Genomic DNA, 17,073 nt, shown 5'->3' with positions numbered 1-17,073 from the left:
AAGAGAAAAAAATGGTTAGAAAACTGAACACAAGACCCAATATTTAGAGCTAATAATCATATGGATTGACATATAGATGTACCACTTAATGTGTGCATATGATAACCAAGTATTTTAATCCCCAAGAACACGTACAATAAAAGAGACTTGTCTTCCAAATGCAAAAGCTACCATTTTATTTCAATTTATTTCTACCATTTATCTTCAATGTTTTTTCACAAACAAGAAAATTTAAGCAACCATTGAGTTTTTTTAGTTAAGGAAGGAAAAGTAACTACCACACCATTTCCTTTCCTCTGCCTATCTTATTCTAGTGGGGCTGTTATATTTGCAAAAAATTGTTATGTACAACTGTGTATTGGCCCCTTCTTTTGTGGATTGTCCCAGCAACATTGCTGTTTATTTTAAACAATGATTCTTACCTAGAGGTGCTATTAATAGATGCAGCTGCCTTTCCCCAAAACTGCTGGCAGTGCAGGGTGTTTTACAGACTTAAAAAAAAATATATTAATAACCTGGTAAGAATAAAGCTATTGAATCGAGAAGGCTGAAATCCCAACATTCTGGGGCTCCTCTTGAGTTAAACAAATAGAAAATAGCCAGGCAATGCAAGGTGGCTGGAGTGGAACAAAACTGTAGGAAATTCCTGCAAGTTCTGATAGAAATGAATTGTTCTTGAACAAAAGGTCGAGAGAACAACAAAGAAATCAGAAGCCTTCAGATTAAGTGAACTGTCCAATTGGAAGACTGCATAAGAGATGCTACAGGACCTTTATTTTTGTGCTCATTCCTGTTGCAACAAAGAAAATGAAGTACATTCATGGAACTAGGCAGGCATGACTAAGCCAAATGCCAACACTTATATGAGTCAATGCTAAATTATGTGCTTAAACTGCTCACATTTAACTTTGGCTGGGTCATGCCCTGAGAGATTAAGACAGCCTTTCTCTGCTACCCTCCAGAACTTCAAAACTCCCATATCCCAATCTAGGAAAGCTCAAAGGCTCTGGCTCCAAACATCTGGAGGACATCAGATAGGAAAAGTCTGGATTAAGGCAAAATATTGTGTTATCCATAATTTAATGTTTACTCACTCCCTATGTTATGTTCTAAAGAGGTTAAAAATATGGAATGTTTCTGCTAATTCTGGAACCAGAGATTCTCAGATTCATAATAAGAAGTATCTTGACTAATTAAGGTTAAAACCACCTTTGTAGTAGTTATATGCATAGTGGCAAGTAGGAATTCCATTACTTGCCAATAATCAAGAAGCAACGAATAGGCATTAGGAAAAAAATTGACTGCAATTTGACATGTACTCTTTTGAGAGTTAACCCAAAATGTCAAGCTTCCAGTGAGACATCATGACAAACTGGTGTTAGAAAAAACATATTGCGGTTGAAAATGGCACCCAAATGCTTTTGTGCTGCCAACATATCTCCAAAGTACAGCAATTGCATGTACCCCACACGGTTGTTTTTGTGATCAGACAGCAGGAAATGCATCCATTTTGTGGACTACTCATTGTAAGTTGTTGGATTTCTTTGTGCTTATAGCCGCTAACATTGTCTAAATATGGATCGTAAGTTTGACTGAGGTTCATCTCTTAATCACTTTGTATTTAATTTTTCTCCCATTTGCTGTTTTTTTTAATTTTATTTTTATAAGATTGAGAACTTTCAGTCTGGCAAATTTTACTGAAATTACGGGTGAGTTTCCTTCAATTGTTTTTTAAAAAAACTCATTGAAGATTTGTAAAAAATTTTTTAGTATACAGCAATATAATTATTGCTGGATTTAAAAAATGTTAAGTCAAGGGATCAAGATGACTTGATTTAAGACTTTGAATCAAATTGAAAGGATCCTCTCTCATGGGAAAATGCTCATTTTTATATTTTGAAACTGATAAGATGACTTTGAAAGTTCAACACTAGAGGGAACCCAATGGCTACCTTAAAATAAATTTTTGATGAAAGAGTGAAGGAAGTCTTTGAGTTATTTATGTTTATAATACAGATGTCTCCAACCCCTGGATCATGGACTGATACTGGTCCAGGCCCCATGGAAAACTGTGCAGCGCAAGTGATGGGGGAGAGCGCCAAGCTTCATTTGCACATGTATAAAATTAGTTTACACACACGAAACCATCTCCCCCCCATCACTGATGCCGCCGGTCCATAGAGCCAGAAAAGTTGGAGATTGCTACTATAATAGAATCAGAAGGTATTATTGAACAAATCCCATTGAATAAAACTGAAATTGACTTACAGGTGGTTTAAAAAATAATAGTCTATAAGAAAGGGATGAAAACAATGGATTTACAAACTAAAATTGAATGAAGATTTTTAAAATATTAAAAGAGTGATGTGGATAATTTTCTTATATTGGATTTATAAAAAACATTTGCTGGAGTTGTCACACTGGAATTACAAAAGGGGCCTGACAAAAATGACAAGAATTTTGCGAGGAGAGAGAAAAAGAGTATGAGAAAGCAGATGCTAGAACTCTGTGATGAATTCAAAGATGGTTGGGAGAAAGAAGAATTAATACAATTCAATTTATTTGCTCAAGATTAAAATAATGAATTGTTCTTTCTGGTGGGGTTAAATGGTTTTCTGATTGGGACTGGATGATGATGGTTATTTCTGGTAATGTTTAATTGTTTTTAACTGGGACTACACTCTTGATTATTTGAATAGAGGAAATTCAAATGGGGGGGGGTCTTTTAAATATAACTAGATATAAATACAAACAAGTTCAAATTGGGTGTACTAGATATAAGTTTGTAACACTTATTTCTGCTAATGCTTACTGGGTTTCGCTGATTAACATGGACATTTTAGAGCAGGGGTCTCCAGCCTTGGCAACTTTAAGACTTGTGGACTTCAACTTCCAGAGTTCCTCAGCCAGCTTTGCTGAATTCTGGATTCTGGAAGTTGAAGTCCACAAGTCTTAAAGTTGCCAAGGTTGGAGAGCCCTGTTTTAGAGACAGGCTTATGGAGAACAGGGTGAGGTGTGGAATGAAGAGATGTTTGGTTGTATTAGTGATAACTTGTTGAGTATGCTTGCTGAGGATACAGGGAGAGGTTTTTTCTTTTATCGTTTTTGTTCTTTTCTTTCCCCTTTTATGCACTTTTTAAATTTTTAAAATGTCTTTCTGTACTATGTAGTTGCATTAGTTTTATCTGTATAATATAATTTTCAATGAAACTATTGCAAAAGAGAGTCCAACATTTCATTAGCAGAAATTAAATGCCTTTCTGCTCATCATTCAGTTGGATTTCTTTGCTAGTAGCATACATATATTTAGTGCACTTGATTTATAATTTTGAAATTCTTGAATTGACATTTCTGAAAGCTTCTATTTGGTAACACTTCTTAGTGTTCTGAAATGTCCAAGAACTGACTCACCAAATATTGCCTTGCCCATCACAATGTCTTAATCATTTCTGGGGAATACATTCATGTGGACTTATTAATTTCTTAAACTAGCTTTTTCCCAGAAGCTCAGTGTGGTACATGTGGGTAGGTAATTATGTTCAATTAATTAATGGTTTAATCACAAGAAACCTATATCGTATGTTTAGCCAAGGCAACTATTTTCAATACAGACACACAATGAGTTTCAGGGCTGATCAAATTACCCGAACTGTCTAAGATTCTAACTAGGTGCCAGCAGAACTGGGACAATTTCACATATGGTCAAGAGCTACATAATTAAATTATTAGTTTTTACTTTTAAAAAACTTGACAATTTTTTTTTAGTTTGCTGTCATAAGCTATATTTGTAATCAATCAGACCAGTGGTGGGTTGCTCCTGGTTCGCCCCTGATTGGCTGAACTGGTAGCGGCAGTGGTGGGAGGCTCCACCCAGCCACCTGGACGCTTCTGCGCATGCGTAAGCACACGAGTGCGCACGAGGCAACTGGTAGCAAACTAAATTGAAACCCACTACTGATTCAGACTACTTTTTTATCCTCTGCAAGCAAGGATTGCCTGTACTGAGAGAATCACAATTCTCAGCAGGGATAAGAAATAAATGAGAGAAAATGGCCGCAAACACATCAGTTGCAGCTGGATTGCTTCTAGAAATTGAACTTCTGATGCCATAAAGCGATGGGGGTGATTGTCTTGTTTCGGGATTTTTAAAAATGTCATATATGGATGCTTTTAATTACCAAAACTAACAGAGGAAATTATCTATACAACCACAGAAAACAAAGTCAAATGTCCTCTCAATATATAAAAGGACAAGCTGTTGTCATGAATTGTAAGTGATTAAAGTAATTCTTAAAAGGCCTCTGGAATTCCACATCAGGAATAAAACTAGAGAGAGAGCTTGTATTATTTTGATTTTGGAAAACAGACCAGGTTTAAGGCAGTATCTATATATCACGCTGTCTGACAAAGTTTGTCTACTTTTGGTCTTTTTAAAACATTGGTCATGCACTGTAAATGGTTTCTTTAAAAAAATCTATTCTCCAATGAATTAGTTATTGTAAGATGAGACTAATTAAGAGGAGGGAAAAATGCCAGTAATTTTGACTGCAATTGTATATACAATAGTAATTAAGAATTACCATGCATAGAACCTGAAGCAAATCTTTAAAAGTTTCTGTTTAAAGTAAGCATGATTCTGTTTTATCTCAGTTCTTGTAGAAATTGTGACTGAACCGAGCAATGATGCCAAACACAAACTTGCTGGTCCTAGTGTAAAAATGTAAATGTATAGCCCATTGTTGTTACTAATCAGCTGTTTAGGCATGGAGAATGATAAATAGACTTTCCTGTTTGCTTATTCTAAAATCCATTCTGTTAAGTGCAGCTGTCTGTCTACAGCAATGGCTGGTGAACCAAGCATGCATATCTTATTTAGTTAGGAATCTAGTTAGGGATACACACATGGCCCAAAGTTGGTTTAGGCTGGTTGATCCAGTGTAAACAGGCATTTGAATGGTTCATTGAAGAGAGAATTGGAACTAACCTCCAGGAGGCTCAGTGTAAATGAAGCACATTATATTTTCTTTAAACAGCATGACAAGAAGAGGTAGGGAACATTCAAGAAACATATGCATATGCAAATCCCTGGCAAATTTTTATCCAAATTCGGAGAAAATGTTTTGGAGCTGTGCTTGTGTGTTTATGTGTATGCGTGTGTGTGCTGGAAACTGAGAATAATGCTTTCTTATTTGATTTCTTAAAAACAGTAGAATGTAAGCATTTTCACCTGACGATTTTGGAAAAGGAGAAAGGTTCCATTAGATTTCTGATAATACTTAGTTACTTGATCTTAAAAAAAATAATAATCAATGTGTGGGATTTGTTCCCTTAGATGGAATGTAAGCAGTTTTACCTGATAATTTAGATATTATTCTCTGGATTAAACATATCTCACCCTTTCCTCCTCTCTTGTGCGACCATTATTAAGGAGAATAAGTTCTTACATTTGTTTACAGTTCATTCTTTGAAAGAAGCAGTTAAGCTTCCTGTATTTAATGTGGATCAAATAGAGAGCTGGGACTCCCTGTAACCCAACAATCTCTGTCAGCTTTTTTCAAACTGTGTTTTATAGAACCATGGAGTTTCATGAGAGACTAAGGGCAAGAAAAAAGCCCACTCAAACACAGCCTAGGGTTGCCTGCAGCAATTTTTCCATGGTACAGTGGAAAGGGTTGGGCTGTTTGGCTGACATTCAAAAACCCCAACCCTGTTGTGGAGGGATATTTGTATTTATGATGAGTCATTGCTTTGCTTAAATTTTAATTGGGTTCTGAATTTTTTTTCAATTGAAAAAATCCTGAAGAAATTGAAAACCCCTGGGGTAAGAGACAGAGCTGGAACTATAACAGCAAGACTTAGGAGAAGATACAAAGATTAACTTTCTCCGTCTTTCACATCTTTGTCTGTTCTCTTTAAAAGGTCCTAACCTTCTGAGCTACCCTGTGTTGAATCTTTTCTTTCTTTTTTTCCCAGTATCTGACACATCTGAAATTCCTTCTGATTTAAAATAGGTTCCCTCAATCTGCCTCAACTTCAGTTTGACAATACAGTACAGGAAACTTCTTTCCAAATGTGTGTACATATACAGACTGAAATCAGACAAGAAGAATACATATTACCCCTTTCCCCAGCCCTCCCCTTTGCTAAGTCATTCTCTTCATCGAAATCCAGCTTCATTTATGGAGATAAGCATCCAACCACAGTGCTCCAGATTTCTTTAGGGATCTAAAAAGTAAGAAGACAAGTGTGAGATTCCAATAGTATAACAGAAGTCTGATTGTGTAAACCAGGGGTGTCCAAACTTGGTCCCTTTAAGACTTGTGGACTTCAACTCCCAGAGTCCCTCAGCCAGCAAAGCTGGCTGAGGAACTCTGGGAGTTGAAGTCCACAAGTCTTAAAGGGACCAAGTTTGGACACCCCTGGTGTAAACTGACCCTGAGCTTTCTCCCAAGCTTGAATTTATAGCAAGCACTTGTAACAAAGACAGAGAACTCCCAGATCTATCAGCATACAGATTAAGCATTTCTGTAACCCATTAGTATATAAATAGTGCTGGCTGGCATTATGAAGTTGTACTCGTGTCTCTGTGCTCTCCAAAAGATAAAATAGATGACAATCCCTATTCAATCTCTTACCCAACAATGTCTGCAAATGCTCTCAGAAGAGGTTTTTCTTCATAAGGAACTTCATACTTGGCACACAGGGACTTTACCAACGGTGCTATCTTGTGGTAGTTGTGGCGTGGCATTGTGGGAAACAAGCTCAAATAAAACAGAAAAAGAAAGCATGAGGAAAGCTCAGGAGCAGCAGTTCTGGGGAACATGCCATGCACTATGGAAATAAATAGAGCCTAGTCTTTTCAACAGCCAGATGAGATAACTGAATCCAGAAGCGACATGATGGACTGTATTGCTGCAGCATCTAAGAGATGAGTACATCCGTTTGAGGCACTACAGTGAGCTTGGCTGGAGCCCAACATCTTTTGCATTCTCTCTCTCTCCCTATCCATATATCCAGGTCTTCATATATGCACTTGTATTATTTATATATACTTTAAACTGAAACTGTGAGGAAAGATTTTTTAAAATTTTTCCAGAAGGCAGCAATAGCTTAAAGGTTTGGAAAAATGGGTTTTAAAACTCCGTGCGTTTTTTGTTGTTGTTGTGGGTGAGGGGGTGGGGGGAGGTTAGCTTTTCCATTTTTAATTAGATGGGATATTTGGATGCTTTATATGGAAGACCACTGGAATGGTCAAAATGATCAAAATTCAGATGCTTGGCAACTAGTTCATACTTATGACCGTTGCTGTGTCCTAAGGTCATGTGATCATCTTTTGCAACCTTTTGACAAGCAAAATCAACGGGGAAGCCAGATTCACTTAACAACCGTGTTACTAACTGAACAAGTGCAGTGATTCACTTAACAACTGTGGCAAGAAAGGTCATAAAATGGGGCAAAACTCACTTAACAACAGAATTTTGGCCTCAATCTTAAATCGAGGACTACCTGTACAATAGTTTTATGTACATTGCATTTTATTTATTTATTAAATTTATATGCTGCCCATCTCACTCTGTATAGTGACTCTGGGTGGCATATAAATTTAATAATTATTACATATGCTTGTAGAATACTGAAATTCTATGGTTATTGCTGTTAGCCAACATTTTTTTCTTATTCCAGCTTCTCCAAGGTGACTATTACATCTTGTGCATGTATTTTCACTGCCAACGTTCCTTCAGAAACAAACATTGCATACTTACTGGTGCTCTATTTGAAAGTTCAGATGTCCACTGAACCAGTCATTGAAAATAGATTGCTCAATATTGCAAGTAGCTACCAGCTGTGAAAGAAAGGAAACTGTGAATCCCAATAAATCTGAAGTTGAAAAGAGATTAAGTTCAAATTCATTATTTTTTTCTTTTTGGTAAAGTCTGCCATTACAGTACTGAGGATATGCTACAATCGATTACATGCTGCAATATGACTGCAGACTAAAATGGTAATTTTTTGAGTTCTTCAAAATAGGGAGGTATTGCAAACGGCGGGAAATTAAGAAATAAGATGTTTCAAACAACGTTTGGAACAAAACAGTGTAGATCTGAATTATAGCCAGCTTCATGTTTTTAAAAAATTAGGTCAACCATTGTTCCTTTGTCTCAAGATGCCAGACTAAATTGATATTTGCAGTATTAATGATGACTAAGGATTTAGCTTAATTAAAATTTGCTAAATTAAATCCTTAACCTGGTATAGTCTGCTTTACAAGAAGTATGGACGTGGAGGAACATTTTTGTTACTTTCATCAAACCCGAGATAAAAGTCAATAGGACACATTCCCAGTACTCTACCAGATGATCCCAAGCATAGTTGCTCAGAAACTCCCCTGGACTTGGTGACACTTATTGCCAGGTAGGAATGAGATTTCAGTAAAGAAAGTTTACCTGGGAGCTGAGCCAGTCTCTGTGCTTCTCACTGTCAATTTCCATTGGAATATGATTCATCTGAGTAACCCAAACAAACCAATGGCTTTCCATAAACCTAAAGAACAAGAAAGAGAGAGGGGATTGAGCTCAAAAGCTGTAATCTAGAGAAACTATGGCCAATAAAAGGGTCAAAGATTAGGTTTCTGTCCAGTAATTTAATAATAAGTCAGAACAGTCTGAACAGTCTTGAACTTCCCACATTTTGTAGGCATACAATTGTTCTCTAATGTGTCATTTGCCTTTATTTTATTGATTTATATGTCAAATTTCTAAGTCTCCCATCTTCAAAATTAGTCTGGGTGGCTTCAGAAGATTTAAAAAAAAGACAAGCATAGATATATAGACACACAGATAAATTACACATTATATAACAGCATAGTTATCATCTGAATAACAATATATTGCAATATATATTTACATCATCCACCAACTAACCCTCAGCTACCCCCCTAAAACATCTAACTTAAATTCTGGATGGAAAAACAGGTTTTTAGAGTCCAATTCACAGTGGGGAAAGGGTTATATGTGGGAATAGCAATAGCTATAGCACTTCAGACTTATATACAGCTTCAAAGTGCTTTACAGCCCTCTCTAAGAGGTTTACAGAGTCAGCCTATTGCCCCCAACAATCTGAGTCCTCATTTTACCGACCTCAGAAGGTTGGAAGGCTGAGTCAACCTTGAGCCTGGTGAGGTTTGATTTGCCAAATTGCAGGCAGCCGTCAGTCAGCAGAAGTAGCCTGCAATACTGCATTGTAACCACTGTGCCACCACAGCTACTGTATTTCCATCCATCTGTTCAGCAGCATTGATTAATGTTTATGCTGTAAAACCTAGGTTTTGGAATACCTTATCTTTCAAGATATGGTTGAACTCAACTCTGCTAGGCTTCTGGAAAATGTTGAAGTCATGAATGTTTTTTGGGGATCAGGAGGTAAGTTGAAGCCAGTGTAGTTGTGGTTCTGAATTCATTGTAGATTGGCTTTTACCAATCAGCTGCCTTTCTAGGGTATTTATTTATTAAATGTATATGTCACTCATCTCACTCCACAAAGCAACTCTTAACATTAATACTGTTTTGATGTTATTGTGGATTGTATTTTAATGCATTGTTAGCTGTTTAGAGTTGCTATGATGAGATGAGCAGTCACTCAAATCAAATCAATGATAAGTATATATATATATTAGAACAATTGATAAAATCAAGGAAAGTCCTAGGAGGGAAAATTCCAACAAAATACTCCACTGCTGGAAAGTGCAGTGCAGGTAATGCCTGCCTAGAGCAGAAACAAGCACATGTCATCCTCCCTGAACAACAATTCAGTCAACCACCAAAGTTATAATGACACTGGACAAGGGAACAGAAGATAGGCCCTTATAGTTGCAGCCATTGCAGCATCTCTTCATCACATGATCACCATTCACAATTGGCTCCTAATTACAACAGTGCAGCATCCTGCGGTGACATAACTGCCATTTACAACCTTCATTGCCAGCTTCCAACAAGCCAAGACAAAGAGAAAGCTGGCAGGAGATTGCAAATGGCAATTGCATACCCGTGAGTTGCTGCAACCACACAGGATTCATCTAACAATGACAACTGGGACTGCCATTACTGCCCTTGTAAGTCAGAATGGTCACGTGAAGTCATACTTTACCAGCCACATTGCTTAGAAACAGAGATCCCTGTCCCAATTACCATCATTAAGCGAGGAATTATATCAGTCAGTCACAATGTGGGTCTTCTGGTGCACAAACATTGGGCAGATTTGTTCGGAAATAGATGAATCTATAACTTATGTGGTCTTGAACTTCTCAGACTGTTAGAAACCAGCAGAAGCTGGTTTATGAAAGTTCGGATGTTGCCCTATGACATCGTAACCTGGAAATATCATTGGAGAAGATTCTAGTCTCAACAGGAAGGATGAGCAGCAAGGAAGAGCTAATATAATTCTCATTCTTCTTTTCCTCAAACATCTCCACACATTCCAGTTTTTTATTCTTCTTTTTTTGTTTGAACATTGCTCCAGTGTTTGTCCCTAGTCTGATAAATGCTGGATTTTAACATTCAGCATCGATTGAAAATCCAAAAATTGCACAAGAAAGAGATTTCTTAAGTGTAAAAACCGTTCATTAGTGCAAAAAGGATCTGCTGTTAAAAAAGAGAACCTACCCATCTCCAATTCCTGTGTAATTTATGTCTCTCCTCCTTAAACTGTGTATCTTAATTAAAGAAAATGTTACAAGCCGCCTGGGAGTCACCTATGAGCGAGTTTGGAAGGTTTTTTAAATGTGTTGAATCAATAAATAATCTTTTTAAATTTCAAAAATAAATAAATAAATAAGCCAGCAGAAGTACCTTTTAAACGGTTTAGTAGCTAACCCTACCTGACAAAGGTGAGGAGAAGCAGGGACCCAAGTAATCCATAAAATGGGATGTAGGTGATAAAGTAGCGTACATAGTAGCTGAAGGCCCATGCCAGGTCCTAGGAGACAAGGAAAACATTATACATCGTAAATGCTATGTCTTTTATCTCTAGGCCACCAATTATTTCTTTTCCAAAGAATATGGATAGAGACCTGGCTTCACCCCCTCAGCTGAGATCTTCTTCAGATGAACTTTCATTTCATGCAGAGAAATGAAACCATGTGGAATTTTTCACTTACCACCCAGAACTTGTGTTTGAACATTGTTGTGAAGATTTGCATTTGGAAATAGACTGGAATAAGGAGAGGTGGGAAAACTGTGAACAAAACAACATGCATTAGGGAAAGCAGGCAACAGAAAACATACAATGGTGTCCTGGGATTGAAAAACAACATAAAAATAGATGTTGGCAGTGATGAGAAATGCTGTTTTGGGTCTGTGTTTTGCCCAATATTTTAAACTATTAAAATAATCAGGATTTGTGTTTCCAACATGACACCCTCTGGGAACCAATGTGCCTACAGACATCTCCCCTCTTGACCACATGGCTCCTGGTCCACTTCTTTCATTTTTAAAATATTATTTAATGGATAAAAAGGAAATGAGAATGCAGAAAGCAACATAAATCTCTAGCATCAACTAGTTACAAGAATGCTTGGCATAACTACTCTAGCCCTCCTCAGATAATAAACATGGTAGGTGGTGCAGCTCTGAACTGGGATGGAAGTGTGTCCATCTGCCTTTAAAAAGACACTGGGGTAAAATTAAGTTAATAAGAAAGATGTGAGTTGGCTGAGAGAATCATGAGGGTGCTCAATAGGTGTTTCACTGTACTTTGATTTCAATTTTAAAATGTTTACAGCTTAAAATACTGTTTCCAGTTCAAAAGGGCCGTGGTGGCTCAGGCTATAAGATAGCCTGTTATTAAAACACAGCTGCCTGCAATTACTGCAGGTTCTAGTCCCACCAGGCCCAAGGTTGACTCAGCCTTCCATCCTTTATAAGGTAGGTAAAATGAGGACCCAGATTGTTGGGGGGGCAATAAGTTGACTTTGTAAATATACAAATAGAATGAGACTATTGCCTTACACACTGTAAGCCACCCTGAGTCTTCGGAGAAGGGCAGGATATAAATGTAAATAAATAAATAAAAAATAAAAAAAATGCTCCATCCAAATCAGAAACAGTTGTTCTGACTTTACAGGAAATCTTTCAATGCTGTTCCAATCATTCTGGAGGTGTTCCAAAGTTAGGCATCTTTCAACATTCGACTGCGGTCAGAACAACACATTCCCCCATTGTGAGTGTGAAACATTTTAAATTCAAGATGCATTGCCTGTGCCCAGCAGCAATTTGTGCTTGTCATGATGGCCATTTTGTAATCTTGAAGTTAGCCAATTCCCAGGACTGTGCTCTGGCACTTGCAAATATGTCCATATCCCAAAAAGTTTAGAAAGAGAGAGGGCTTCTAACTTACAAACCAGTTTTAACACATAGGGGAAAACTTCAGTGAACTGATTGCAATATCTGTGTTGGGGACAACTTATGGAAAAATAAGCAGGAAATAAATATCAGCTCTGCCTTCTCTTTAAAGCACTATACTTACTCAAAAAGAAGTATTCATGTTGATGATTATAAGGGAAGTACTTCAGCTTCTTCTTTCCATACTGAAGGAGAAGACAGAAACTTTTCAGTGCTGACTATTCAAGACAATAAAACACTAATTTGGTACTATACCACTAAAATTATGTTAGATGAACAACAGAAAAAAACAAGACTTCAATGACATTAAATATATTAATTTTGATACAGACATAATTTGCTGTACCTATTGGCAATACTTATTTAAAATTGTAGGTATTGTAGTACTAAAACATTCACATTTCTAAATCTAAATACTAGAATAGCACAAATACCTTGTGCTATTTCAACTGACTTCCACAGATTTCAATATTTTTCATTATGTTGCTTCAAAGAACTGAGGTTTAGTGGCTACCATAATACAGTTTTACAAATAATAATATAAACAGCATTGAATGAATGGTACTTATAACTGATCCTTGAAGTTCTGCTTGTCACATCAACCTGACTATTACATGACTACAGTATGGGTGCTTAGCAACCGACTTGAATTTCTAATTGTTGCAACATCCCGTGATCACATAATCATGATTTGTGACCTTTCCTGCTGGCTTCCTACAAGCAAAGTCAATGGGGAAGCCAGCATGAAATCAAAACTCACAATTACCGTATATACTCGAATATAAGCCGATCCGAGTATAAGCCGAGGTCCCCAATTTTACCCCAAAAACTGGGGTAAACTGGGGACTCGAGTATAAGCCGAGGGTGGGAAATGAGGCACCTACCGGTTGGGGAAACCCTCCCTCCCTCAGCTGAGAAGGCTGGCGGCTCCCCCGCCCCGCCCTCTCACTGCACCGGCAGGGCTTCCCCGCGCCGTCCGGTAAAATGTGAAAAAAAGAAAAAAAAACTCGAGTATAAGCCGTATATACTCGAGTATAAGCCGAGGGGCTTAAAAAAAAAAAAAACTCGAGTATAAGCCGTATATACTCGAGTATAAGCCGAGGGGCTTAAAAAAAAAACAACTCGAGTATAAGCCGTATAGACCCGAGTATAAGCCGAGGGACGTTTTTCAGCACAAAAAACGTGCTGAAAAACTCGGCTTATACTCGAGTATATACGGTATGTGAGAAGCTTGCTTAACTACACTTGTGGTCCTTGCTTAATAATGGTAACTGGGGACTGCCAGATCTGCCGTCACTAAGTGACAGTCACATGATGTCTTTACAACAGCATCACTTAGCAACATAAATTCTGGTCGCAATTACTATTGTTAAGTGATAATACTAAATGTAATAATCATTTATATGCTGTCTGACTTCCAGTAACTCCAGATAGTTTGCGATTGTTAACAACAAAGAGCAGTACAAAACCAGCATAATTAAAAAGAAAAAACATTTGGATTTTTGGGAAAACCTTGCCCAGAGGGCAGGTGCTGCTACAGAGAAGGTGCTAATCTGGAGTCCTGATAGATGATATCGCTTCATTGACGAATGGAGCATGCCAACCCTGCCAGATTGACCTGACTGGGTGGATATTATGGGACATTGGTGATCCCTCAAGTAACCAGGCCCTTTGCCATGTAAGCCTTTATAAGTTAAATAGCGTCAGAAAGAATATATAGCCTGTTGCAAAAGATTTGCCGTAAAAGGCAAGATGATAAAATGTTCTTCACCATCGTGAAATGGAGAGGTAACTTTTTAGAAAGAATGATCAAAAGGATTCTTAGACAACGGAAGAGAAAAGCTGCATATGACCAAGGTCTCATTTTTATTTTGCTACTTATGTCTAAGTCTGGTAAAAATGTTCCATATAACAAAGCAAAGGGACAAATAGGAAAGAAAAGTAGATTCACTGACTGCACACAGAGAAGGAAATATTCATATTCAGAGAAACTAAATCACTACATCTGCATTTCTTCATCGCAGATTGGACAAAGTGGGAATTAGTTTTTTTTCCCCATTATGAGCCACTGTGGCGCAGTGGTTAGAGTGCAGTACTGCGGGTTATTTCTACTGACTGCCAGCTGCCTGCAATTTGGCAGTTCAAATCTCACCAGGCTCAAGGTTGACTCATCCTTCCAAAGTGGGTAAAATGAGGACCCAAATTGTTGGGGGCAATATGCTGATTCTGTAAACCGCTCAGAAAGGACTGTAAAAGACTGTAAAGCGGTGTATATGTCTAAGTGCTGTTGCTATTGCTGTTATAAGAAAACAAGGCTAACACATGACCTGACTGGCTTTGACACTAAAAGCCACACTTCATAGGTCATGAGCTCCACCTCCTGAAACTTTGAGAAGGTGCTGATCTGCCTCAGCTGGCTGCTTCATTTCTCAGCAAATGGCAGAGTGAAGCTATCAAAGCAGAGGCATGGCTTCCCCACTTCAGATAAATCGAAATGCCAAGCTAATTTATGAACCTGCTTTAATTGGATATTTTGATCAAAGCATTTTACTGAAGCATCCCACTGAGGCAAACAGATAATTTAGTTACAATATAAAAATATTTTAGATTGTATTGCAGTATTTGCTTAATAGGCAATGGAATGTATTGCACTTTCAAAGTTGCTGTAGCAACCATGGCCCAGGTTTCCAACTGGAATCAGGACAGGAAGCTCTCTGATTTTCCTAGCTAAAGTTCATTTTTGTTCTGGAGAAGAGCAAAGTGTCTCTCAAGGACATGTCTATCACAGGGGCACACTCTTTTAGCGTTGTCCATAGGAAATATGCCATTCTATAGAACCACATGATATCATTACTTTTCTTTGCTGACCTACACAAGGCAAAACTCATCTGGATTTTATAAGCCATCTCAAGTTGAATATGGAAAGGAAACTTTCTTAGAGAAAGTGTAAACTGAAAGTAGATCTAACTGGGTCTTCTGATATATTGCTGCAGGATTTGCAGTAAATGGGCAAGGTTCTTTGATTCTCACTGGGAAACCAGATTGGGGAAAAAATTATGAACAAGTTTTAGTTTGAGATTTGGACTTTGTGGACTTTGAACTCTTTAATTCTAGGGTACTTATTTTGCACCAAGTAATGGATACTGGAATTTGGGTTTTCAAGAAGCAGCAGAATAAATTTTGCATCTCTGAATTCTACTATGCCATATAATTAGATAGCAAACCATCCTGAAGTAGAATTTTTGATTCAGGAAAAGTTGGTCACTCGGATATCATCCTGCCAAGTAGTTAAGAGATTTTCAACATAGTTTAGCAAAAGATAAGAGGCAACTTGGTACTGTATATTAATCTTTATCAATGAATTGAAATATCATGTGACAGACTTCAATGCTTCTTTTTTTTTCTATAGAATTTGGGTAGCAATTTTATTTTAAAAAGTAAAAACAAACCGTAGCAGAAAACAAGCAAACAAGTATATGCTAGTTTTGCTTCAAAAGAATCCCTCTGTCAATAGATTGTCCTTAGCATTAAGTGAAAAGCAGCTAGTTTAGTGACATACAATATTGGACATAAATTGTGGCCTTTCCTACCTACCTACCTATTTTTCTAATTTATCACCTGAATCAATTATTTAACTATGCCTACTGAGGTAGGCAGTTCTCTGAATCAGCTCTCTATTCAGCTAGCAGTCCTAGTACTATGATTTTGAAAAAGAGTGATGCATTGCATCATGGCTGTAAGTTTTGCCACCAAAGGGAATTGATAATAAAGCTCTCCAATATGTCTTTCTGAGAAACCCCATCAGAGTAATGCAGATAAAGCAAGAGATGAGGACTAAGAGGGAGCACACTTGTTACAGACACTGGTTAACACAAGCATCTGTAGTATTCCTTTTTCTACAAGGAATTATTAATTAATTAATTTTTTTGCCTCGAGGGCTGCATTTTTCTGGGTCTCTACTGCCTCTGGGATTTTCTTTGGATCTGAGGCGCTTGAATTCACATCTTTTCATCTTACCTCCACAGGTTGGGTATCTCCCAACACAAAGAGATGCAGCATGTTCACATCTGGATCTTTCTTGAAGATGTTTGGCTTTGCATGGTGCTGAAAGTGCCGGTGATTCCACCAATTTGCTGAAGCACCCTATAGAAATGTATGGAGAATCCATTTTTTAAAGTACTGTCAAGGTCATCATTTGAATACCACCAAAGATGGGGATTAAAAATGTAAGACCTCCCCTTGATAACTTTGTAGACAGACCATTTGATTTTCTTGGCAATGACACAGTAATTCTCCTTTGTTTCTAAGATTCTTTTGATTTCTTTGAGTTCTACAACCCTATGGTTTGCTGGTTGTCTCTCATCCAATACAAATCTGATCCCATTTAGCAGGGGTGAAATCTAAAAATTTTCCCTACCAGTTCTGTGGGCGTGGCTTAATTGGTGGGTGTGGCTTGGTGGTCAGGTGACTGAATGGGCATGGTCAATAATAATAAATAATAAAAATAATAAAGTATACAAAACTTGGGAGGCACCAGTCTACTTTCTTTAAAAATGGAGGCCCCGGTCTACTAATAGCCTTTTACTGACAAGCCCTGGTCTACCTTCTTTAAAAACAGACCCCGGTCTACCAATTGCCTTTTACTGACAGGCCCCGGTCTACCTTCTTTAAAAACAGA

The 17,073-nt window shown here is 37.6% G+C and overlaps 1 protein-coding gene across 1 annotated transcript in view; it reads right to left on the bottom strand.

Annotated features, from left to right (window-relative positions):
• Window positions 1-6,138: 6,138 nt before the first annotated feature.
• Window positions 6,139-17,073, bottom strand: part of LOC131184396 (acyl-CoA 6-desaturase-like) — a 90,939-nt gene continuing 80,004 nt past the window's right edge. The window contains exons 8-15 of the mRNA XM_058155606.1: window positions 16,413-16,538; window positions 12,520-12,580; window positions 11,153-11,229; window positions 10,874-10,971; window positions 8,445-8,541; window positions 7,764-7,843; window positions 6,636-6,761; window positions 6,139-6,225 (exon numbers count right to left, since the gene is read on the bottom strand). Of these exons, the coding sequence (XP_058011589.1) occupies window positions 6,174-6,225; window positions 6,636-6,761; window positions 7,764-7,843; window positions 8,445-8,541; window positions 10,874-10,971; window positions 11,153-11,229; window positions 12,520-12,580; window positions 16,413-16,538 (717 nt within the window). The 3' untranslated portion in view covers window positions 6,139-6,173. The remainder of the gene's footprint in view (window positions 6,226-6,635; window positions 6,762-7,763; window positions 7,844-8,444; window positions 8,542-10,873; window positions 10,972-11,152; window positions 11,230-12,519; window positions 12,581-16,412; window positions 16,539-17,073) is intronic.

This window comes from Ahaetulla prasina, chromosome 1 (assembly GCF_028640845.1).
Source record: "Ahaetulla prasina isolate Xishuangbanna chromosome 1, ASM2864084v1, whole genome shotgun sequence".
NCBI classification, from domain to species: Eukaryota; Metazoa; Chordata; class Lepidosauria; order Squamata; family Colubridae; genus Ahaetulla; species Ahaetulla prasina.
Note: the sequence above shows the minus strand (reverse complement) of the source record. Positions and strands in the feature narration are given on the sequence as shown.